This window comes from Lissotriton helveticus, chromosome 3_1, assembly GCF_964261635.1.
Source record: "Lissotriton helveticus chromosome 3_1, aLisHel1.1, whole genome shotgun sequence".
NCBI lineage: Eukaryota > Metazoa > Chordata > Amphibia > Caudata > Salamandridae > Lissotriton > Lissotriton helveticus.
The window spans coordinates 1,477,736,698-1,477,763,372 of record NC_136061.1 but is presented as its reverse complement, the minus strand read 5'-3'; the positions used below and the strand labels follow the sequence as shown (position 1 = coordinate 1,477,763,372).

The following is a 26,675-nucleotide window of genomic DNA, read 5'->3' as shown; positions in this document are numbered from 1 at the left end:
TCTGGTACCTAGTGGGGGGTTTGAGTGTTTCGTTTTCCTCTTCTTTTTAGATGGTAGATCCATTGTTGAGGGTGTAGTAGTAGAACATGGTGGAGAAGGGGGCTTCATAGGGGTTGACTGGTCTGAGGATTATACTCGTTAGAATTTCCGTCTTAGTGACCCCAGGTACCCTATTTGGGGTGTGGTCCAAATTTATGGCAGTAAGTGCTCCACCATCCATAGACAACCGCTGTTCCACCACTGATATTTCTTTATTCAAGGCTCTAGCAGCACAGGTTAGAAAACAGTCAAGGTTCGAGTTTTGTAGAGACTTGGGTCTCTTAAATGTCTTAAGTGTACTCTCCATATCACCCGTTTGCTTGTGTATAGACATTTGGTTAGGAACAACCCAGCCCACACACACACAAGTGTAGCATGAATTAGTCCAAGGGCATGAGTTAGCTTACTTGGCCTCAATTGTAGACTCAGTTTGTAGACTCCCCCAGCCAGTTTAGCTCGAGCTCCAGTTTCTTCTACTTAATTATAATTGGGCCGGTCTCAATCAGCTTCTGGTTATGCGCTTTTTGGTTATAGCTGACCGAAACATATCAACTCGTAACAGTCTCAGAATAGTAGCAGTGGCAGAGGAGCACTCTATTTCTTAACGTATTTCTATGTCTCAGATTAGCCCGCAAAAAAACAACTTACTTGTCCCCACAAGAGCTTCAGATTTAGAGCACTGGCAATAAGGTATAATAGTTTAGATTTCAGTTTATCCAGGCCCAAACAAAGTAAAAAGGACTCACCCGCAGTTGCTTGAAGCCTCAGACAAGACTCTTCAGAGGGGTGGCCAAACCCGGCCTTATCCGGTCTAAGACGGGCGCACATAGGCCCGCCCTTGGCCCGGGCTTTGTCCGGGCACACCCGCGCACGTCCTGCGCTGCGGGAACCCGGCAGTGACTTTGTGCGCCTCCGGGCGCTGATGTCCCATGTCCGCCTCCTGGCACGAGTGCACTTGTGGGTAGTAGTCCCCCGTTAGGCCTGTGGTGGAAGAAGGTTGCTCTAGCGGCTCCCTCGCTGCGGTAGCCCGGCAGTGACTTTATGCGCCTCCGGGTGCTGATGTCCCACATGGTCCCTCCTGGCGTGAGTGCACTTGAGGTCTGTAGTCCCCGATTAGGGCGGTGGTGCGGTAGTGGAAGAAGGTTGCTGTAGGGGCTCCAGCGCTGCGGGATCCCGGCAGTTACTTTATGCGCCTCTGTGCGCTGATGTCCCACGTCGTCCCTCCTGGCGCGATAGTACTTGGGGGTTGTAGTCCTCAGTTAGGGTGGCAGTGCAGCGGTGGAAGCAGGTTGCTGTAGGGGCTCCCCCGCTGCGGGAGCCCGGCAGTGACTTTATGTGCTTCAGGGCAATGATGTCCCACGTTGTGCCTCCTGGCACAAATGCACTTGGGGGCTATGGTCCCCGGTTAGGGCAGCGGTGGGAGAAGGTTGCTGTAGGGGCTCCCTCTATGATTTTTGCTCGAAAAGGGAGGAGCGCAATAGACTTATAAATGTCTAAGATGGAAGGATCAGCTGTTGGCTTTTTCAAGCGCGGTAAGATAATGAATGATTGCCAATACTAGCAAGACTTCCGATGGGAATGGAGAAATTATAGAGCATCTTTACCGGCTTAATGAAAGTTTAGCTGAGTTCTTTAATCAATTTAATAAGACCGCGATTGAAAGTCATTGAGATGAAATAACAAGACACTTTTTATTTCATTTGACTCTCTGTAAAAGTTTGAAATCACAAAAAATAGTGGTATTGTAGTTGCTGTTTGAGTAGGTAGATGTAGTGAATAAAGGGTGCTGACCAGTAAAAAGTGCAAAATGTTCCTAATTTTTGCATGAAAGAATTGAGATAGGGAAGAGCAGAGTTGAAGAGAATGAGTAACCGATGAGCCACAAGAATAGGGGGTTTCCGTAGCAATGTCCCTGAAAACAAAAAACACCTTTCTAGTGTGTTTTTTGGCCAATTCTAACTGCTCAAAGTTATATGCATTTCTTATAGCTTTTTATATGTGTAAGGTATCTTAATTTTGTTATTGGTCATGCGGTTGCTGAGCCAAGTGGGTTCCAACTGCATGCAATGTTTTTTTTTTACTTCCTTGACTCAAGTAAAAAACCAAGGAGCCGATGGATATGCACGGTGACGACCATTCTGAGGTTTAATAGGAATGGTAGTATCCAAAGTAAAGTTGATTGTGGTATTAAAAATGTAATGCACGGGTATCAGGATCACCATTTAGAACCATAACAGATGATGCAAGATGGAATACCTTTTCATATGGTGGTGAGCCTAGGTTCAACCTTCCTAGGCTCTTGGACAGCTAGCTTAAGCAGAGTGGGAGCCAGATGTGGAAAGTGATCATGAAGTGGTAGCAGAGATGGAGGCTTACCTCCTCAGCTCTCAGCCAATCAAGGAAATAACTATTTTTCACTTTATACTATTCTCCAAAATTCGCTCATAGTTTCGCAGACCTCACAGGGCTAAGGCGAACTGTATTAAGGCCCAGCACCACTGGTTTAATAAAGAATGTAAAATAGCCTGCAGACTTCTAGGGTAAGCTATTAGATCAGGAGACGTGTGCAGAGTACAAAATGCAAGGAAAATTAAAAGAAGGTGCAGGAAAATGCCCAAAAAATGTAGGATGATAAGATATGGCAGGATCTTAAAGTAGCATGCACCAGGAACAACCCCCAATGTTTCTGGAATTTGGTAAAATAGGGTAGGGGTGGAGTCTCATTGCCCCCTCAAAATCATGTAGCACCAGACTCCTGGGTTAACCATTTTACCTCACAATACACCAGTGATGATGGTGAGGCTAACAAGCTTTCCCCCACCCATTTTTACTTTACTGACAAGGTCTTTGACTTAGCTGACGTAAGCGCTGCCCTTAGTGTAATTTCAGGGGGAGAGCGCCAGGTATTGATAGTATTCCCTCCGATATCTTTCTACATAACAAGGCTAAATGGAGTAGGTATATAATGCCAGCCACGGCCTGTGGTAGGTGTAACTGCAGGGCGGTGACGTAGGGAGGGGGAGGAGCAGGGTGGGGGGTTGTAATGTATGGATTACGGACTTTAACAGATAAGTAAACATATAAATTAATAAAACGAATTTTGTTGTGTGCATTGCATCACCAAATGCGATGCAGTGCGCGCAACGAAATTCGTTTTATTTATTTATATGTTTACTTACCTGTTAAAGTCCGTAATCCATGCATTACAACTCCCCACCCTGCCCCTCCCTCCCCCTCCCTACATCACCGCCCTGCAGTTACACCTACCACCGGCCGTGGCTGTATAATGCTATTGGTAAACGCAATTGCCCTTGGTACCTTCATCCCGGATTCCTGGAGGGGGGTGGAGATTATCACAGTATAGAAAGAAGGTGACTAGTCTCTGCCTGGAAGCTACAGGCCAGGTACCCTCATCCCGGATTCCTGGAGGGGGATGGAGATTATCACAGTATACAAAGAAGGTGACCCGTCTCTGCCTGGAAACTACAGGCCAATAAGCTTCATTGATTCTATCCAAAAGGTGGTATCCCACCTTGTCCTGGCAAAGGTCCAAGAGTGGATAGATGCTGACGATATCTAAACCCCATTACAGGTGGGTTTCCGGGTACATATCAGCACCATAGACCAGGTCTTTCGTTTTATTCTAATATACTGGTGGACTGTAGTTCTTGGCAAGGGCAGCACGTATGCTGCCTTTGTCGACCTTAAGTCAGCCTTTTACCTGGTCTCTCGCAACAAACTTTGGGTGGTGCTACAGGAGTTGGGAATGCCCATGGACCTGCTCTCTCTTATTGCCCGCCTTCATGAGAAAAAGTTTGCTCAAATACATTGGGGCTCACAGGGGAATGTAACTGGTCCTTTTCCTGTAGAGAAAGGAGTGTGCTAAGGATGTGTTATGGCACCCATTTTATTCTCCCTTTGTATTAATGGAATTGCAATTTTTTTAACTACTGTCCTTGCTGATGCACCGGTTTTAGCAGGGAAAAAATTCCAATTTTAATGTTTGCAGATGACGCGCTTATTATCTCAAAAACTCCTAGTGGTTTACAGCGTGCATTGTTACTTTTTCAAGACTTTTGCTCTCTACGATGCCTAGAAATGAATGCAGTAAAGACTAAGTTTATGACTTTTCAACAGCACAGAACATTTACAGGTAGTATAATTTTGGGTGGGACACCTTTAGAACAGGTAGACTAATTTACTTACCTAGGAATTATTTTGCAGAAGGAATTGAGATCGAGGTCTCATGATGATATTATGACATTGAAACATCGACAATTAGGTGGTGTCCTCCACAATGAATTTGAAACATCTCTGACGAAGCCAGTCATCCTGGTGCTACATATTTATAATGCAAAAGTAGTAAGCTCGGTCCTATACGAGGCAGAACTATGGGGCATTGAGAAACTTACTCAGCTAGCTACAGCAGAAAATAGGTTCCACCGTATGATCACCAGCCTACCACGATGCACTCCTGTGTTACCCTTGCCTGAATGACCTAGGTAGGAAAGCATTGGTAGTGTTGCAGGGATTCTGCTCGTGCACAGAACTATGCGCAGGAAACCAGGACCTCGGTGTATTGTGGTGTACCAAAAAACCCACCTCAGTGCCTAGAACCCCAATCCGACTACCAATAGTGTCTCATTCGTTCTCCGTACTACAGCGAAGCTACCAATGATTAGACAACCTAGAACATGCGACTTAGTAAACTCTCAGGAATAGTGGGAACCAAGAACACTCTTTCGCTCTAACACTCATACAACATGAGAAATCAGAGACACAATATAGTTTAAAATGTTTATTTTAACTGACGTGCTCTAAGGTGCAGTATTCGCGACAATACTGACAATAAGATGCATAAGAATAATACAATCAGGATTGTTACAATTCCATAAAGCTCAAAAGGGGATATCATATTATAATGACAGTGGAAACAGGACTACAGCGCCTTTACCACCCCACCTCCGTGCTGGGACCTAGTTTTAAGTAATAGAAGAAAACCTCTGGGCTTTGACGGGGAACCCCATACCTCCAAGATCAGATGCAGTGAATCACATCCCAGGGCAAACACAGCTCTTCGTAGTTGGAAAGGTGTTCTCCAAAGTATTTCCTCATGCCTGCCATGCCATATTAAAAGCACCAAAGTTTAAGTTTGGGCAGCTGCGCCTTCTGTTATGTCTATGTGCGGGGGACTGATCAACGTGAATTAACAGCATATATTGTTATTCGACCTTGGTCACGCAGTGCAGACAGAGAGCACAATGTACGCCTAGGTATGTGAAAAACAGACAGTTCTCATGTGAAGAAGAGCAAGCATTGTATGTACGAGAACAGAGCAATGTTGTGTTGTGTGCAAAAGCGGAAAAATGGCATCTAAGCATAAACCTCACTTATGCTAAAATAGCATGTCTGCAGTTAACCCCTTATCCTCACTACAGTAGATGTAGATAGGCTACGCCCAATCTTATATTGGCGCAGAATCTGGTGCACCCCGGAACTGGCTACCTGTGCTGATGACCTTGGGGATATTATTAAGGCGGATCACTTTCATAAAATCAGCTAGCTATGTGACATTAAAGATGCCTTGATCAGTATAGTTCAGGAGAACAATCAGTTATTCAATGTCAATTGCGGAGAAATTAATTAACCAAATGTGTAAATCATATAATCAAATTGTAAACACATTGAAACATATAAACATATAAACAACAAAACACACAGGTGTATATAAAAAGAATTTTATCAAAAAGTTCATTAAATCAGCAATAAATCAAAAAAGCAGGTATGGAGATGCTGGTATAAATGACGTGATAGTACAATAATCAATACCACAGCAAAACCTAAAAAGAACATCTATCTCAGAAAACAAAGTGAATCAAACACTGTAGAGATAAGATGAAGGTCGACGTTTCGGTCTCTTTACAACAAATTTATCGAGACCATCCTCAGGACTGATGACATTAAAACACTGCTGTAAGCTGTGCTGTAATCAAATGAACTGAGATACCACAGTGTTGGTCTCAAAAAGGATTTTAACGTTGTCCCCCGGTAAGTGCCTATGTATAGAGCATAGCCGTCCCTCAGGCTAGAACGCTGAGAGTGTGATGATCGATCAATTATAGATGGCTGAAGGCTCGCAGGAATAAATGCTCCGTGATGTGCAAGCCAGGGATATGAGATCCTCTTATTATCCGATATCTGTATCCACGCACACGACGGCTTTTCCCGTGTTTCCAGCCAAATTAAGTTTGACCGTGTTCTATACTCCAGCAACCTCAGCAACGAAGTGTCCTAGCGCTCTGTGTTTACCAGTTGGACAACTGCTTCAACCTAAAAGACTACGTGTGCGTGGATACAGATATCGGATAATAAGAGGATCTCATATCCCTGGCTTGCACATCACGGAGCATTTATTCCTGCGAGCCTTCAGCCATCTATAATTGATCGATCATCACACTCTCAGCGTTCTAGCCTGAGGGACGGCTATGCTCTATACATAGGCACTTACCGGGGGACAACGTTAAAATCCTTTTTGAGACCAACACTGTGGTATCTCAGTTCATTTGATTACAGCACAGCTTACAGCAGTGTTTTAATGTCATCAGTCCTGAGGATGGTCTCGATAAATTTGTTGTAAAGAGACCGAAACGTCGACCTTCATCTTATCTCTACAGTGTTTGATTCACTTTGTTTTCTGAGATAGATGTTCTTTTTAGGTTTTGCTGTGGTATTGATTATTGTACTATCACGTCATTTATACCAGCATCTCCATACCTGCTTTTTTGATTTATTGCTGATTTAATGAACTTTTTGATAAAATTCTTTTTATATACACCTGTGTGTTTTGTTGTTTATATGTTTATATGTTTCAATGTGTTTACAATTTGATTATATGATTTACACATTTGGTTAATTAATTTCTCCGCAATTGACATTGAATAACTGATTGTTCTCCTGAACTATATCCCTTGAAGGCCTCCCTACCTTTTCATTTAATTACCCAAGCCCTCAAGGGTGTAACTGGGTTGCTCACTTTTTCTGAATCATTGATCAGTATAGGTCTGCTGAACCTGTGCGGAATCCTATCTAGTACCCAGTTTCCATTAAGAGACGTTATTAAGGAAAGATATTGGGATCTGGTTGAACAAAATACCATTAGAAAAAGTGGTAATACAACGCTGACAGGGAGTTTTGTAACATTTAAACTTTGGCCAAGGCTTAAGCACTATTGGGACGCAATATCAAAACCTTTTGATTGCAAACAATTTCCAATTCAGAGTGGGTTCCTTTCCATTAAAGCCTTTCACTGTAAAATGGGATACATTAGATGATAGCAAATGTCCAACTTGCCCCGATCAAGAAGAAACTTACTCCCATGTATTGTTTGTCTGCTCTGCCTACGCTGGCCCTCACGAATTATGGCTTGTGCAGACCTGCAGGAATTTCGGTACCAGACAAAGTAGTCTTGCCCTGAGAATTTTGTGTATTGATGCATCTCCCCGTTAAGGAATCCCGGTAGCCAAATTCTTGAGTGTGATGTGGACCATAAGAACACAAATACTGTCTGCGAATTGTTAAACTTGGATTCATGTCCACTCGTAGAAATCGACATCAGTACCTTATCCCTGAGCTTTGGCTTTTTTTTACAGCCTTCATTGTTCCCTGTGGCTGCTTTTATCTTATGAACTTGTCTTCTTAATGTATTAGGATGATTTAATCTCTTGTATGATTACTTGTGCATGTTTTTAAAATATATCTTTTTTAACTCATTGTTTTATTCTCATACATTTTATTCTATGTAACAATGCTTTTATGACATGAATTGCCGAATTAAGCTTATTTGAATTTGGTAAAGATGGAATACCTTTTCGTGTCGTGGTGAGCCAATGTTCAACCTTCCCAGGCTCTTGGACAGCTCGCTTTTTAGTGTAAGCAGAGGGGAAGCCAGATGTGGAAAGCGTTCATGTAGTGGTATTTTCACAAGTTGAAAGGTATCCTGAACCACAATACAAAAACAGCCAGAAAGAAATTAAATCAAATATATGATCGTCAATATGGGTTGGTCTAGAAAATTGTGATCGTGAGCAATCAGAATAATTTCCCAGATGTTAAAGTCCCCCAGGAGTAGCACATTGGATAACTGTAAGCAGATGACAGAAATTATTTCAAGTACTGACACATTGCAAGAGACTGGAAGAATCATCGGTAATATAAATTAAAATAGTTTTGATATTAAAAATGGGGCTGGTGACTATATTGAATGCTAGCAGCTCGATGGGATAAATAATATCCAATTAGAGAACTGAAATGTGATCAGCCATTTTACAGATCACTCTGCTTTGCCACCACTAGAGCATTACAGTCTATCCTTGCATAAAATGTTGCAGCTCTGAGCGATAACCTCAGCAAAGTTAGTGCAGAATTATATTTTAGCCATATGAAAAAAACATTGCATCAAGTTCATTGTTTAGTATGAGATCAAGATCTTTCCCCCATGTGTACAGGGAGAGCATGGGTTCAAGAGAGTATAGGTAATGTGAGATGGAGAACTGTGACTCTGGGAGTAGATGGTAGTCCCAGCAGGCACTGCACATGCAGATATAGTTACAGAATAGGATGGCAGCCAGGATCACAGCTTTGTCCTGGAGGTTTTTAGGGGATCGGATAAAGGATGAAGTTTGTGAAACAGGAATTAGGCACAGGGTAAATAAAAGTGGTCTGCAAAAGAAAGTTGCAATTCACAAACTGGTCCCACCGTACTAGTAGAAGGGGGAACGCATTTGGTGCATTTCATTAAATTAATTCTTGAATCCAGCATCACCCGTGAAAGAAAAGCCCTAAATTTTCCATGAAACGTGGCAAATACATAGATTCCTAATCCACAAAAACAGTTCTCTCATATATCTACAATGGTTTAGTGACTTCAAAAATAGTCCATTGCTAGATGGATAGTGATTTTGATTGCTGCATATTATCGTAAATGTGACTTCCCCGTTCTTAAACAAGTAAAAAATCATTCCAGAACAGAGACTGCTGATCTCATGATGAATGTCACAATCGCTAAGATTTGCAGATTTATCACTTCCTGTGTGATTGGAGTGTCACTGTTTCCTTACTATCCTCTTGGTTTACCCATGTCCAGGTTTGAGGGATATGTTTCTATTTTCTTAATGCTTTGACTATTCCATAATGGAGAAGGAAATGTTACTGGTAGACCTTCGCGTGCAGTGCATGCTGTTGTGGATCTCATCCTGCGCACTTTCCTGCCATCTAGTGTTGGGCTCAGACTATTACAGGTTTTTAGTTCAGGAGTTTTGGTTTTCGTTTAACTAATGACTTTCTCACTTTGCTAAAACCCACAAGGCATCAGCACGCAGATTCCAACATAAAGGTTTCTTCTGACATCGGGTTCGTTCCTTGGACGCACCCCACCCCACAATATGGGCAAGCTATGCAGAGAATAAAATGCTTTCTTCATTGCAGTGAACAAACTAATGTAGCCTCACTCACTGCATATTTATTACATATATATTTCACCCCTGTTTTCTGTTAAAGCAGGCCTTGCCTACTCTTACATCTGTATGCATTTGTTGGCACTACCTGCATATTCACAAAACATGTAATTCATTTTACTTTTGAAAATTGCAATCAATAAAGCTTCCATTAAAGGGTTAAGGAGAGTTATCCCATCTAATGCTAACTTGGGATCTCAGTCTTAACGAGACAAAGTACACGTTTTGAGCAATTATGCTTCTGCTTATTGCATGCCTTAATAAAACCAATGTTCTGCTCCTCGAAAAACTTTTCACCCAAGCCCACAAAGACAACGGAGCCATATGTACAAGCCCATGGTTCTTTCCAAAGGTTTTATTACCTTTTTCTTCTCAATCCGATTGGTAAATTTACACCTTTCCCCTGCAATCTTCGAAAGAGTGCAAATAAATACTGCATTCACTAATTATAATAAGTGCATTCACATGGTACATTAACAACTTAAGCTTTTATGCAAAACAAAATAGTTATTTGACTCCTCTGTTCCCACCCACCCTGCACAGCTATTTCAAAGGGAGCATAGTGAGATGGATTGCGCAATGCACTGCTATGCATGCAAACAGGGAGCTCACAGACATTTAAGGTTTGTATAACATAGCAAAAAGGAGTCACCAAGAATTTCCTTGGCAATATCACACTAGTGGACATTTTCATAGATACAACTTGATTGTCTGCTCATAACTTCACTAAACACTACTGTGGGGAAATTCATGCAATAACGGATGTGACCCAAATCAATACATCCTGTAGACATAAAATGTTACTTACCTGTAACCACTGTTTCTAGCTTGGCGAGGTGTAGCCACCCACCTGCATTGTGAATGGTAAAACAATACTTGATAGTCGGCTTTACTAAGCCTTTCTTACTTTACTTCACTTGATTAAGCAGGCACACCTATTGGGAGGGGACACATACAATAATCTAACTAAAGAATGTCTAATATTCTGAACCCAAGACATCATTGGAGGACAGTGCATGACATGTCAATCTACAATACGACAAGCTGCAAAAAATTGATTAGCGGTCACATTTTCCTTCTCCATTACGGGTGTCCTTTTCGAAGTCATAAACAACCACGTTAAGCAAGGGGCATATTTTTGTAAATTAGTTCATTAGATTGATACTTGGGATTTATAGTTAAAATTGTATTTTTGACTGATACTCTAGGGCATTCGGGGGCAGTTGAATTTAAAGGAGCAGTGCCAGTTAATAGCTGATACCTTTACAAATTGATTCTGTTTCTGTTTTTCTACTTGGAAGGGTATTTCAATAGTTGATTTCCAAATTTTTAAATTCCAGCTATGAAAATGTGTTTTGAGATCATGCAAATTGATATATTCTGATGCTCAAATAAGAAACTCATGATCCATAACGAATTAAAAGTATGTAACTTTTCATCCCACTTGATTCTAGATTTTTTGTTATGACAAATGTGAGCCTTTATATTGGCATTTCTGGGATTGAGAATGATCATGGTGGGAAGCAGATACTTATAATCATACCAAATATTACTATTTTACAGTTGTAAATGATGTTAAAGCCATGCGTGCTGAGGTTGGATTTCTAGCGATACTATTTGTTACTTAGAGAGGGTAGGTGGTTGTCATCCTTTGCACAGGAGGGAGAATTTAAGGATAACGGCTAACAATATAAAACCTTCTAATTTGTATTAATTGTATGTACATTAATCTTGTGTTGATTAGCTTACGATTAGGGCCCTTGTGAATTAGTGTGAAACAGGTGACATAAATTGTACATCTGAACAACTATAGATCCACATATTTGGTGATGGACATAATGGTTTCAGACTACTATTAACCCAACACATTAGTTGGTTACATTAGAACTCATAAAAACATAAAATCTACAAAAGGCATTACAGAGCAATTTTGGCACCATCCATTTTGTACTCTTTATTTCAACAAATGCATCTGTCACTTTTTTCAGCTGCTCCAGAAATTTGAGATCAAGACTTCTCCAAAAACAAAAGAAGTTAAGGCAAAAACCCACGGACTTCTAGCCCCTGGTGACTCCATCAACGTGAGGTTCTGTGACCGGAAGTGAGACTGATGCCTTCAAACATGTTGGTGGCCTGCTGTAAGGTGGGGTCCTTCACTGACCTGCCTACGATCTGCCAGAGGACTGGAAAGATGCTCGGACTTCCCTTCTACACTTCCCCACTGGAAAGATGCTCGGACTTCCCTTCTACATACCTGGAAATCATTCTAGATGAAATCACAAGACATTACTTGTTTATTTTTAAAATTATAAATGGACTGTCTATGTATAGCTGTAAGATGTTAGCATGTCAGATTTAGGAAATTAACTGGCACTTTTTTTAGACTGTGTGGTAATAAAGAAGAGTATCCGCAAACACTTGTATATAGAATCTGACATGGGACTGTTTGAAGGGGGGGTTAATATGTTTTGATATTCATTCCTTGGAGATGCTGCTGTCAAGTCAGAGCAATCATATTTTGTTGTTTTAATAAGCTTTTTTTGTCATTGCTTTGTTTACTGATGTAGGGAATGCGTTATGGCCACCTTAGTGATTTTATTCAAGGGCAGTCTGTGTGGTAACATCCTGAAAAAAAGGATCGGTTTATGTAGTTCGTGGATTTCGTACTTCTGAAGTAGGTTACTACCACAGTCATTGCTTGGCCCATTCAGTTTCTTCAAGGTCAAAAATGATGTGGAAACGCTACCTCCAAGGGATTAGAATAAAAGTACATTGCCAAGATATTTTGTGTAAATTGAGACTAGAGGCCCATTATACATCTCTCTCGCAAGCCCAATGCCCTCTCCTACCGTCTGCCCATCCAATGAACATCTGACAGTACATCCTTCTCTTTTCCTCCAAATGAAGTACACCGGAATCGATGTAGCAGTCACATTTCTGAACAGAGAACAAAGAGTGCTTGGCTCTTATGAGCAATTGTTCTCTAGGGGTTCACCTGATGCGCTCCTATTGCTCTGCACAAGGATAGATTTTTTTTTAATCTTCAAGGGTAAGTTCCGCTGGGGGCATGTTTGTTGATCATCAGTAAGTAAACTAATTCCTCACAAGGTTGCTAAAAACAAGATTTAGCATGAATAAGTAGGGAACCCCAACTCATCTCTAAGTTTAGCCTTTCAGTTAGAATGTGATGTCTTTAGTTGTAAGAGTGAATCTGCAAGGCAACGAACAGCATTCTTCAATTATCTTGCTATCTTGCAACTTGCTTGCACCTTACATTGAACTGAGGTTTTCCGAGCTAGGCTGGTGTACTTGCACATGGACGTTCTCTAGACACCATGTACTTGATGAGGTGTTGGCTAAACCCCTCCAGAATGTCGCTCACATTTCTGTCAGAATCCTATACTTGAGTAATTTTAATTGGACAAAAGTTTATCTCGAAGTTGAAAGGCCTCCACTCAGCACATAGCAGCATATATGTACTGTGGTAAATAACTTCATTTCTTTTCTACATTGAGAAAATGGAATCTTGACTTTGGAGTTTGAGCATAATTGTAGGTGCTACTTCAGGTTAGTCTGTCACATATGTTTTTTCAGACCAAAGTATGATTGTACTGTTTTAGGGACACTACAGATAAGAAGTGAAAGGAATTGGGAATTCTGAAACAAGATATTTTTTCAAGTCAACATATATTTTATGGGGCATGCCCTGAAAAATTGTTTCTGCTTGCTCAGTAGTGTACCAGATGTATGCCGCCTTTTGGTCAGTAGAGGACATCCGATTCTCATATGTTCAGATACTGAATCCCATAGAGTGCTCTCACAGAGCTTGTGGGGGATCACAAGGAGTTCCTAGACTATGACCCTGGATGGGGAAAAGCATTTATGTCGCCATTACTTGGAGAGAGTTCATCCATGTGTATGCTGGTCGGACGTCTTTTTACTGACCGTAAGGCCGAATGCAATTTGCAGACTACCGAGCAAGCAATCCTAGTTTTTATGTTCCATTCTTTCAGCCAGATTAGTTGTGCTTCACAATGCAACAATTTAGGGGCAGAATCGTAAAATGTGATTTGAGAACACCGTGTTTACTTACTCTGTCATACTTACTTTTTTGTACTGAGTGTACAAAATACTAGATTTTTAAACAATAATGTTTTTAAAGATGTTTTCAAAGATTTCTCTGCCCTGTATAGTGGGGGTCGAATGTATCTTAGGGAAAATAAAGAAACCATTGGATTTTCACATACTAACTGTGAGTAGTGGTATTTGTTTTTCTTTCTTTTTTTGTGGCAAGAGTGATCAACAAAATACCGAAATAGCCTATATTATAAGATCGCATGCAGGAAATGACATTAGTGTGCTTAAATACTCGTTGTGAGTGAGCGTTCTTATCAGTAAGTGAATGCCAGATAGCTTTACCTGCTCCCAGTGTGAAGAGACATGGAGAACAGAACCCAAAGTGTTGTGTCTTGCGTCATAACAAACATAATTGAAGATCTTGGTTTAGTTGTTTGGCTTGCTGGTCTCTTTTTTTCTTTTACCAGCGTATGTAGGGATTCTGTCTGACTTTGAAAATAAGGGAGGCTCTGCCAAGACACTTGTGTAGAAGCCCCTACCGTGAAAACAAGCATTGCAATGCAATAGGTCTCGCATTTCCGTGACTTTGATCTACTAGCATTGTAAAGGACAAACCTTTTATCTATGTGTTGGTTTTGAAAACAGATAAATAAAAGGCATTGTCATTTACAATGCCAGTAGTGTGCTGCTTTCACTCAGTGATTCATGAACTAGTGGCTAGGTTATGAGGAATGCGCAGTTTTTCCACCATGCCCACTAAAGTCAACAGGGAGGCTCCTGCTGCATTCTCTCCATATGAATGGTAGGCATCCTAGACCCTTCCAGTATCCGGATGAGAGAGCCTGCCCTTAGAGTCACTCAGCAGGATGTACATGAACAAATGGTAGACGTGCGGGGTTATACTCACCAATGATACACATATGGTATTTACCTCTTCATAAAAACAGGAATTAATTTTTTTTACAACGAGCACAATGACCCAGAACAGGACGCCGCGCTCAGTGTTAAAGTTTCAAAAAATAAATAAATAAACCGAGCTCGGTGGGTGGGGCCTAATGAACAGGGCGGACACCAACAAATGCCGAGAATGCTTCATGAAAAGCCCGAGCCAGGCTCGCAAAATATGCAGTCAGGGTGAGCAGGGCCTAATGCCGACACCAACTCTGCTTCCAGAGAAGCAGGACACAAAAGCAACAACAATAGTTCTCGCCAAGGCGAAACAGCGCATGCGCTGCAACGCAGGCGAGACCTAAAAAAGCATGAACATCCTTAAGTGAGGGCTCCGACAAAGGTTTCGCCTTGATTGTGTAACATATTCAGCCTTTTTGAACCATGCACAGGTGTTCCTTCTCCCCACTCAACCTCTATCTCCCCCTCATCCTTGAACCACAATGCACTAAAATGTAAACACATGCCTTTGATTATATAAGCCATTTTACACATCAGGCATTCTAAAAAAGTTGGAATCTGCACGGCTGGATGTGATCTGGATACTCTTTGATATTGTGCTGCCTGGACGGATAAAACATACAACCGCTGTGTACTCCATTTGGATGAATTACAAAGTTGGGTTTGCCTCAGCCCAGTCAAAGTTGATGTTCTGTGCTGTACTGTGTTGTGTCAAAGGGTGAGAGAAAAACAGCAACTACTAAGATGTGACACTGTTTTTCTCACCCCCAGCAGTGGTGCCCTTTGGGCTGCCATAGGCCTCTGGGATGTGAAAGGCCCGCTACCAGGTTTTGAGATGGCTGATGATGTTCTTATATGGTTTGTTAGGGGACCGAAGACTAAAGCTTCTATCTCAGAGTGAGAACCAATAGGTGTAATACTTCTGCTCTAACTGCATTTCATTATATTTAGCCTCAAAGTACTAAGGGATGGTTTGTTTCTTCGTGGTATGTTTTTACTAAGTGTAAAAGTTCGAGCGAGGCTGTTGCCGAGACATGCTAGTAATGGTTAGAGGGCCACTTACTGGTTTTTTTTAGAGTGGCAAGATCCTTATGTTAAGTAGTAGCCTCTTATCAATTTACGCAATAATAAAATCCAATTGAAAATCTATTAACTCTAGTTAAAAAGAATATAGAGCATTAAAACAATTGAATATTATGATAAAGCCACCAGGTTTTCTGTCTCCCTCCTTTGGCTGCAGGCCTCTCAGCCTGTAGCCCAAGCGCATTGTGCCCATTGTGCATTGATGCATCTGACCCTTCATTTCAGGCACCCATGATGAAATAGAAACCAAGGCGGAACTTTGCTGAATACAAGAGGCTGGTAGCCAAATCGGGAAGTTGGAGGGTTGTCGAAGTCCCAATCAGGCCCCGCCTCTGCAGTCTTGTAAAGACACACAAATGTGTCCCAGTATTTCAAAATACATAGGTTCAAGTGCTAACAGCACTTCTATAATGCTTGATCGTGATCTTCTTTACTTCGACCAAACACTAGGATATCATTGCTGTAATTGAAGCAATTAATAACAGAGCAGTTGATTTCCCTGATGGTCTTGTGATAGATCTCAGCCACAGATAAGATCCCAAAACTGAGCTGACTGCACTTGAACAGCCCTTGAACATGGAGCCCGTGAGCGGAGAATATTGTAATATAGAGAGATTTCTCACCCATTTCAAGCTTATGACATCCCTTGTGTAAGTCAATGTTAGGAAATGTGGTGCTATATAAACAACTAATAATACTGTATATCAGAGTACTAGGGTGTCTCTATTTCAATGGCGGAAATCAGAAATGCATATGTCAACATATATTCCTATGTTGTTGATGTTTTGGCTGACACTACAATGATGGGGAACACCCACAGAATCTGGCATTTTACTGCTTCTAATATGTCGTGCCCTGTAAAAACTGAAGGTCTTCCACCTTCTGATCAATGTGCATTGGTGCCTGTCAATGTGTTTGTCACCCAGTGACCAGCATCACTGATGTCAACCACAAATCTAGGGTAAGAGATGGACCATGCTGTCAAGATTACTGTGTTAACTGTAAGATAACTTTCGATTAGGTGGGCCTAGCCACTGCTAAGTTCTTAGATTGGGCTATGTAGGAAAAAGAATCACAGCTCCACTGCTTTAGGTCCATGAACTCATTGCATATAACGTGCTTACCATAATGTCTTTCAAACATGGCTTAAAACTCAAGCAAAATAAATCATCAATTTGAAGCAGGAGATTATTGTGATCAGTCGCTCGGGTTTCCTAAACCAGTGAATTACCCTCAATAATCAATTGTAGAAAAGCAACCTAAGTTTCTGTAGAGATGGTACTTAGAATGTCATATACACTACTTCAAGAAACAATAAAACCTTCTGGGTACCAACATGTATTTAATCAGTAAAGGAAGTGACTGAAGTTGAGCCCCAACATAGGGTAGGGGAGAAGTTCCAACTCTTTTGTGACGACTGCCATTGAAAAATACCAGACCCTATGCATTGGGGTTGAAATATCAGATGTCCCTTAAATATGATTTTAGTGGTATTTTACACTTTATCTTAAGACTCGGTTAACTTTTTGCACACGGTTGTGCTATCCTCTCAGCCAGATTTATTTTTGGGCAATATTCTGTATAGCTACCTCCATTGACTAAATATGCATATCCAGAACTGGAGCCAAATGAAAAGGTCTACCAGTCTCTCACATGTCTGATCAGATTGCAGAAGGATGACCCAGAAAATTGGATGACTGGACGCCACCAGCAAAAACCAGTGCAGCTGCAACCACAACCACGCTAAGGTTGGAACAAGACTTTGATGCATATAGGCTCCTGGGCAAGCAGGACTCCACTCAAGTTAACCACAGTGTCAGGACTCAGCAAAAGGAGGATAAAAATGGCACAGGTGAGTGGGACAATCAGAATACTGAGCATCTTAGTACTCACCTTACCATGATGTGCAGAAGACCAGTCAGGCAGAGAGTACAGGGGCTGAGAGGGGGTTGTTATAGGGTGTAGAGTAACGGTCTGTGGAGGTTGGGAACAAGACAAATGCCTACTCAATTAGGCAGATATATTGGGCAAATCAGGACACTAGAACTATATAGAGTGAGTGCTTCCAAGGTTCATTTGCCTTTCAACTTCCTTGGCAGTAGGGTTACCATTGCTGCTTGGTTTGAGCATGCCTGCATTCTGCATTTTGTTGTGTTTTCCCTTTTTTCTTTAATGCTTCTCCTGTTGTAGAGTGCCTTTGCAGACTATTCAGTATTGTTGTTTTCCTAATAGTTTGCTGTGTTCCCTGTATCAATCTCGATCACATGTATTGATGGTGTTTTTGAGCTCACAGAGGGTTTCTGGAACCCTCCAGGGTCATCAAAGGTCTTCCTTTAAAAAAAAAATTATTTATTGTTTTTTTAGATATACGCACAGCACAATACAAAAAAAAAGCAAGTAAAGTAATACATCAGCATTAGCACAAAAACAAAATAACCATGGCACAATATTACAATGCTTAACAAAGATACAACAAAATGTTTATACAAAATCAAATTCATACACTCAATCACTAGCCATACCCTCTTTCCAGTCTGCAATTGGCTTCCATATTTTCTTTCCTAATTCCCTCGCTCTTCTGCCCTTCCTAGCATAAATGCCTTTTTCTAGGTTATAAACAGCGAGAAGAGTGGCCAGCCACTGTTGCATCACCGGAGGTATTTTATCCAACCATGCTCTCGCTATCACGAGTCTATAGACTGCCATAGACACAAACACAAATTCCTCGTATACACTATCGCCCTCTGCACTAACTCCAAGTAATATCAAAGGAGGGGTAAGTATAGTGTCAAGCGTACCAACCAGGAAGTCTTCGATACCCTTAATGAGTGTATGAAGCAGGGGGCAGGTAGCAAAAATGTGTACACTATCTGCCTCTAAAGCGTTACACCGTGGGCATGCTATCCCGGAGGTCCCTCCCCACTGTGCTATTCGAGCCGGAGTAAAATATAACAAAAAAAGTGTTTTATAATGCTGAGATTGCAGTGAAGCGGAGCACAATACTGAATGCCCCAGGTCTAAAGAATTATGAAACAAGTCTGCCTCAATCTCTAACTTATTTGCCCATTTATCGCCATGTTTTCCCAAGTCATCCGACTTGGTTGCTAACAGAGCTGCATAAAAACTACGAATTGAGCACTCCCCCCCTCTTTCAATATTCTCCATAATGTTATTTTTATTAAATCCTATAGCCCCCCCTTTCCTCTTATTTAGAAAGCTGCGTACCTGGAGATATTAAAAAAAACTACTCCTATTTATATGAAATTTAGCCTCCAGTGTTGAAAATTGTTGCAGACCCCCCTCTTGACAAAGCAGATCCCCAATTTTCACAATCCCCTTAGATGCCCACTCTGCCATAGTTGTGTCAGCAAAGATCAATGCAGGTTCTGTTCTTATACAACCTAGTATACCTATTGAACCTTCCCAGGCCAACTTTTCTTGAAAAGGCAGACCAAATGTTATACGCGGCTCGGATAGTCTTGAACCTTGTCCTTTTAAAATAGGAATAATCGGTACAGCTAACAAAACAATTATCTGTGTCTGAGCCAAGGATAGTTGCATACGCTTCAGTAGAGATTGATGTTATTTTATCAACTCCCCCCCCCCACCCCCCACCAATCCCTGCATAAACTGCAATGCTGATGCCCAATAATAGAATCTGAAATCTGGAGCCCCCCACCTCTAGTCCTAGGTAAAGACATAAATCTATACACTCTCCTGGTTTTCCTGTGTGCCCAAATAAACCTATTCAAAAGCGCCTCCAATTTATTAAACCAAATACTCTCAAACATCAGGGGGATTGCCCTAAACAAATATAAAAACTTCGGGAGAATCAGCATTTTAAACACGTTCCTGCAACCTACCAAAGAGAGATGTAGATTATTCATCCTCACCAAATCTATACTAACCTTTGACATGAGAGGTGCCATATTTCTCTCAACTATCCTATCTAGATCCGACGAAATCTCCACCCCCAAATACACTGCAGCACTAACTACCCGAGAGTCATTACACACAACATAGGACTTTTTAACAATTTGGGTCTTATTGCTATTAAGCCTATAGCCTGAAATTTCACCAAACCTATGGGCCTCTAATTCTATCTCATTAATAGCTAGGGTGGGGTTGGGAGAAACTATTGCCACGTCGTCCGCATAGGCGAGTAGTTTAAACTGTCTGCTGTTGACCCTTACCGCTGGAATATTCGGGTTCCCTTCTAATTTGCGCAGAAAAGGATCCATATACATAGCAAACAGCAGGGGTAACGATGGACATCCCTGCCTAGTCCCCCTCCTGATGTATACCGGTGTGGTCAGGCCTCTGTTAATCCTAATACGAGCTGTTGGTTCCTTATAAAGTGCTTGTATTGCTCCAATGTAGCCATCCCCTAGGCCATACCATCTCAACACCTCCCACAGATAATCCCAGGAGACCCTATCAAACGCCTTCTCTGCATCTAGAAATAAGGCAGCGATAGGGTCTCCTGGGACCCCGGCTTCGTCAAACAACGTAATAATTTACCTAATATGCTGGGTGGTGCCCTTACCCGGAATGAACCCGTGCTGCATGTTGCTAACCATTCCCTCTATTACTCTAGCCAGCCTTTTTGCTAAGATTTTGGAGTATACCTTGGAATCAGAATTCATTAATGTGATAGGCCTATAAGATCCAGGAGCTGTCGCAGGCTTCCCTTTTTTAAAAATAACTATAACTTCCGCCCCTCCCCATGAATTTGGTATTGAGTGCCCTTTCTGCGCCTGCACAACCGTATTTAATAGGTCAATAATCAGTTCCTTCTGGAAAACTTTATAGAATTCCACTGGTATCTGGTCTGGGCCGGCTGCTTTGGCAGAAGGAAGATCCGCTAGTGCTGAGGTCACTTCTTCCAAACTGATTGGGGATTCTAAAATTGCTTTCTCCTCCTCTGGCAAGTCTGGAGCTAAATTATGATTAAGATATTCCTTAATCTCCGCGGCGCCTCCACCCTCAGCTGTACCATAAAGATCAGCATAACATTTTTTGAACACCCTCTGAATCAGATATCAACATCCCCTGATCATCCACAATACCCTTAATTTCTCCTGCCGATGCTTGCTGCCTGGTGCGAATAGCCAAAATATGCCCAACCTTCTCGCTTAATTCAAAGGACTGTCCCTTCTTAGCTAAATATTTGGCTGCAGTCTTATTAGCAATATCCTCTATTGCCTCCGCTTTTAATGCAATAATTTTTAATAAGTGCTGCTCAACCGGCATACCCCGTTGAATTAGTAGGTTGAGGTCTTCCTCTGCCTTAACTAAAGCCCTTACTAGGTCCTCCACTCTGCGTCTCTCAAAGTTCTGTTTATGCAATGAGTAACTAAGGGTCTCCCCTCTGACTCGAGCCTTAAACGCATCCCAAGCATTACCTGAAGCTGTGCTCCCCCTATTATTCCTCCAAAAATCCTTAATCCAAATGTTCATATAGTTAATATACCCGCTGTCTTTTAGGAGGGCTCTCTCAAAAGTCCAGATATTTGTTTAACAGCTGTACCCATTAGATTAATAGAAAGAATCAGGGGATTATGGTCCGAAACAATTCTAGGCAGTTTCTCTATTTTAGATCTAGATAATAGGGAATTTGAAACCAAAAAGTAGTCTAATCTCACAAGGATTCTGTGGGGGGCCGAAAAAAAGTAGTACTATCCAACCGTGGATTGAGTTTAGCCCATACATCAGTCAATGCGTTATGTTCTGCCATAGCTGTTAATGCCCGTAGTGTTCTCCTCTTCCTGCCAGTATATCCCCTCCCTGATTGAACCTCAACGTCTGAGGGGCTATTGATATTAAAATCACCACAACATACAATTGCTTCAGGTCAGTTCGCTAATTCAGTATCTAAATACTCCACTATGTCAGGGTCATCTTCTGTGGAGCCATAGATCGACACCAGCGTGAATTTCTCTCCCCTATATAATACCTCAGCTTTTACCCACCTACCCCATGCATCTTCCACCTTTCTAATCACTGAACAATCCCTCCCTTTACAAAGTATAGCTACCCCTCTTTGTGAGAAGTTGGCCTGATGTATGATGTCTCCAGTTCTGGGGGCACCTTATATCAGTCCAAACAATCCCTTATGGTGATGGTTGTAAGTCAACCTTATAGACAAGCTATCCTAGGGGTAGCATGGACTAAGCAGCCTTAAAGGCTTAACTTCAGAGGGCGAGTGAAGCGAGCTGTTTTACCATATACAATCCTGTAATACCAAATGAAAGGACACCACACAAGTTATATATTATCAAAATATATGTATTTATTCTTAGAATAATCCCCACTACTCTTTATGAGCAATGAAGCACAAGTGTTTAAATAAAAGCACAGTTAAACATAGACAAGTTGCACGTTTTGGATGAGGCCGGTGGCCACTCAAACCATATATCAATAAAGTGGTATAACAATCACTAATCGATCTGGGGTAAGGCCTAGGGCCTTGGGAATCGCTTGGACTACGATGCACTAACAGCAGTAGGGCGGGGGTAGCCTGCGGAATTTGGGTGCAGTGCAGAAAGCACAGGCATGCACCAATGCAAAATCAATGGTGCGTAAAAGTTATCGAGTTACAGTTTTGAGAGTCTTCCAACTGGTCTAGAAGGACAAAACTTTAGACTTAGACACTAGAGGTGTAAAACACTACAGGAGCACCGGCATTCAAGAGTTACCTCACCCACAGGAAGCGGGTGCACAGGTGCAAAGGTGTGTCGGGTTTCGTCACGAAGATCTAGGGTGCCTGGAGATGAAGATGCTGAAGGCGTCCAGAAGAGAAGTGTCCGGTGCGATCCAAGGGTGGATCGAAGTTGTAGAGTACCTGAAAGCAGAGGGGACAGAGTCTGGGTCACTAGCCAGTGACCAGGAAGGAACCAGGAAGGAATCAGGCAATGTCGGGCGCAATCAGGTCGATGTTGTGTAGCTTCTCTCCACTGCCACGTGGTCTCTGGGGCACCGAGGATGTCCTGGAGTGAATCACGAGCTGTCCCACGAAGGTTCTCACTGTCGGCAGTGTCGGCTTTAAGATCGGAGTCAACAGGCCTTGGCAAATGCAACCTACGCAGGAATCGAAGATGGCTTAACACTAGGACCAGCAAGGTCTGAGCGGGTGCTCCTTTTTAGGGGAGCGAGTGCCAGTCTGGAGCAACCAGACTAGCTGTGTAAATTCAAGGTTTCGTCGGTACTGGGGCCACTAGCCAACAGGCAAGCGACCGGACCAATGCGTCGAGCAGAAAGATGCAAAAGGGCCCCACGCAGCACTCGTCGAGTGTGGAAGGGTGAGCTTCGGTGCACAAGCTGCTCCGGGCTAGAGTTTCTCAAACTCCAATGCACAGCTTCGAGGGGGCCTCGGATGCTGCACGGTCAGCGCTTCATTGTTTCTCCAAGATGGCCGCTCCCACGCTTCAGGTCACCTCCACAGGTCTCAGCTCTGCAGGGACTGTGGATCGGGCTGTTAGAAGGCAGGCACGCTGGGTCTTGTCGATCTCTGTCGCTCGAGTTCCAGCGGGAACTGCAACAAAGCAAACGTTGAGGTGCTGGATGGTGCCTGTTTGCACACGGTGGTCACTCCTTGACCACAAGGGAGATTCTTCAGTCTTCCACGAGGAGTGGGATGTCGAAGGGTCCAGAGTTTCGTTTCATAAGTTTCAGTAAGGATAATGTGCATTGGCACAGCTCCTACTTTTAAGTCGAATCAAGGGGCTGGATTACCTGCTAGGTCCCTCCTATGGGTGGGACCTGGGAAGGGGGTGGTTACACCCCTTTCCCTTTGTCCAGTTTCGCGCCAGGACTGGGGCAGGATGGCCCCAGAACCGGTTTGACTGGAATCTGCCCAGGGACACCTTGTACGCCCCAGGCAGTGTCTAGTTTCATTCAACCCTCCCTGCTATAATCCACTATCTCCTGTCTGGGGTGGTGTGACACCTCCCTGTGACAGGAAACCCTTTGTCCAGGCGTCCTCTGCCGAGTTTCGGTCAGCAGCAGGAGGCCAGACATGTGTCTGTGGCAGCAGCATCCATTTTGTGATGCTGGGGCTCTGGTTAGGATTAACCGCATTTTAGTAAAGTAACATGCCTGCACCCTCTAGAAGGGTGGGATGCTATCCCCATTACCAGGACTGGCAAGGGGATAGTATTCCAATGTGTATGACACCAAACACGACATGTTTTGATAAAGCCAAACCCGAGTTGCAATAACCGTAAGGATTATAATGCACTTAAGAGTATATGGCATGGCAGTATCACTGGAACAGCATTAAGGAATTTGTCCCAACACTGCAGTCAGGCTCAGCTCATGCTAGAGCACCATCTCACATAGAACCAAGCACTCTGCCTCCAGGACTGTAAAGGCCTGCCATAGGAGTGACTGATAGGTATAGATGTGTCCAGATATAGGTTTAGACATAGGTATACTACATCTAAGCAAGGGGTGATTACACCACCTTGCCCCAGCTGTGGGAACAGCCAGTTGTGTCGATGTAAGTACCAGCCAGGGGTGGCAAAAGATATGCTGCAGCCCCTGGTAGGCCTTGGATGCACCTATGTCCTTGGCACCTAGTGTGCACTGGATAGGGGCTGACAAGGTGTCCAGTACCAAATTGGTTATGTACCTATAGTACATGGAGTCCATTTAAAGAGAGAGCAGAAAGCCTGGGGCCCTGTTTAGCAGGATCCCAGGCCAACTAAGTCGAAAACCAGCTAAACACAAGGCAAAAAATCAGGGGTAACCATAGTCAGGTATCCACCCTCCTACATAGCCCCCCCCCAAACGAAAGGAGATAAGGCTATCCTTGACCAGGTAAGCCTATATTGCCTAAGTGGCCATATAAGTGCACTAGCATGGTTACCCCCTGTCTCATGGTCTACTAAGCAATCCCTCACCCTAGGGGTATCAGAGGATCTCCACCGTAGGGAATCACTACCTTGGGTGTGTTTTGGCAAAGTAAAAGGCTGGTGTTGAGATGGAGTACTGAAGTGAGGCTCCACTAATGTAGGGCTCAGCTTCCTCCAATCATCTTCCACCATGTGTGCCTTTCTTTCCTTGACTGAGTTGCACTGTGCTCTCAGGGTCAACCTCTGGCTGCCTACAGCTGGAGGCTGGGTCCCTTCTGTTGGCTTACTGGAGGGACAGATCAGGTTTGAGGCCTTGGGGTCCCAGGTTTGGCTGTGCCCAACAGTGTCTATTTGGGGGAGGTCCCTAACTGGTTGTAAGGGGAATCCCTCAGGAATGTTTAAAGTTGTCACCTGGCTAGGGCTGCTAGCTTTGGTGCCCCTAATCTGCTGATGGGGGTGCTTCATTTGACAGGGGGCCCTTTGGGGCTAACTGACCTTCTTGACCTCTGTAGCCCTGGGCTGACTGAGGCAGGGTAGAGAGGGGCAGGTTACCTGCTCCAGACTGGGTCCCACCTTGGGAGGGGCCACTGACATCAGGGGCTCTGCCAGGCTAGGCCTGACTACCTCTGGGGCAGTTCCTTCACAAGGGGTAAGATCAGTTCCCTGAGGAGGCTGATCCTTTCCTAATGTCTGGTGGGAGGGAGATTTCTCTTCCTCCTCAATGCTCTCTGTTTGTGTGGAGTGATCCATGGTTTCAGGCTTCACAACACATGAATCAGTTTGAGTTAGGGCTGTGGCCATCACAGCCCCACCAACCTTTTCAGGAAGGGACTCAGTTTGGGTATGGGCTGTTACCATCACAGCCCTGCTAGTCTGTTTAGGAAGGGATTCTACTGAAGATGGGGCTGAGTCTTGCACAGCCCTACCAACCTTTTCAGGAAGGACATCTTGGATTGGGGCTGTAGTCATCACAGCCCCACTAACCTTTCCATGGAGATTTACCATTTTAGAATGGGTTTCTTGTTCAACCTCAGCCCAGGCTGAGATTTCAAAATCATTCCCCAGTAGACAATCTACAGGCAAGTTTGCTGACACTGCCACTCTCTTTGGGCCAGTGACACCTCCCCAGCTGAGATTTACTACTGCCATGGGATGATTTTTCTGAACTCCATCAATGTTAGTCACCTGATATGTGGCACCAGGTAAAAGTTGCCTTGAGGGGACTAGGTTCTCAGTCACCATAGTGATACTAGCCCCTGTGTCTCTGTAGGCCTCAACTTTTTGACCATTGATGATGGGCTCCTGTCTATACTTGCTCAAAGTGTTTGGGCAATCAGTGAAGTTGGCAAACCCCATGCCATTTTCATAGACAAGAGTATCTCGTCTAGGGGACCTGGTTAGGCCAGAATCCACCTGAGCTCCAAAAGTAAACCCACCCAAATTCTTGGGGGTGCTCCCACCACTTGGGGGATTACTGCTGACAGTAACAGGAGGTGTTGGAGCTTTACTTGGAGGTATGTTTTCCTTATTGTTATTCCTGGGACAACTGCTATCAGTTTTCTAGTGGCCAGGCTGTTTACAGACATGGCAATAAGGTTTCTTCTGGTCAGAGGAAGTGTTTTGGGACCCACCCCCACCCTTGGAGTTTTGGGGCCCTGTGGGAGACTTTTCTTTAGATTTATCCCCACCCTTCTCTTGAGCCTTGGAAGTATCCTTCTTTTGGTCATTACCCTGATTCTTAGGCCTAATCCTGGTTCTGACCCATTTGTCTGCCCTCTTACCCAATATTTGTGGAGAGGTCAGATCTGAGTCCACCAGGTGCTGGTGTAAAAGCTGGTTCTGACAATTACTTAGGATCTGCTCCCTCATAATCAAAATATACAATCCTGTATAGTCATGTACTTTGCTGCCATGTGGCCAACCCTCCAGAGCCGTAGTAGCACAATCTACAAAATCAGTCCAGTCCTGAGTCTGAGCTTTTTGGGTGTCTCTGAACAACAACCTGTATTGTTCAGTGGTTAAGCCAAACCCATCAATAAGAGCACTCTTCAGGACTGTATAGTTTTTAGCATCCTCAGATCTAACTGTGATGAGCTTATCTCTCCCTTTCTCAGAAAAGGAGAGCCACAAGATTGCTGCCCACTGATCTTAAGGAACCTGCTGTACCATGCAGGCTCTCTCAAGAGCAGTTATCCATTTG

General features: G+C 43.2%; 1 protein-coding gene across 1 annotated transcript in view; it reads left to right on the top strand.

Annotated features, from left to right (window-relative positions):
- The window catches only part of LOC144823523 (cytochrome P450 27C1-like), a 232,565-nt gene extending 218,764 nt beyond the window's left edge, over positions 1-13,801 (top strand). Inside the window, exon 9 of the mRNA XM_078682109.1 lies at positions 11,540-13,801. Coding sequence (XP_078538235.1) covers positions 11,540-11,656 — 117 coding nt within the window. The 3' untranslated portion in view covers positions 11,657-13,801. The remainder of the gene's footprint in view (positions 1-11,539) is intronic.
- The last annotated feature ends 12,874 nt before the right edge of the window (positions 13,802-26,675 follow it).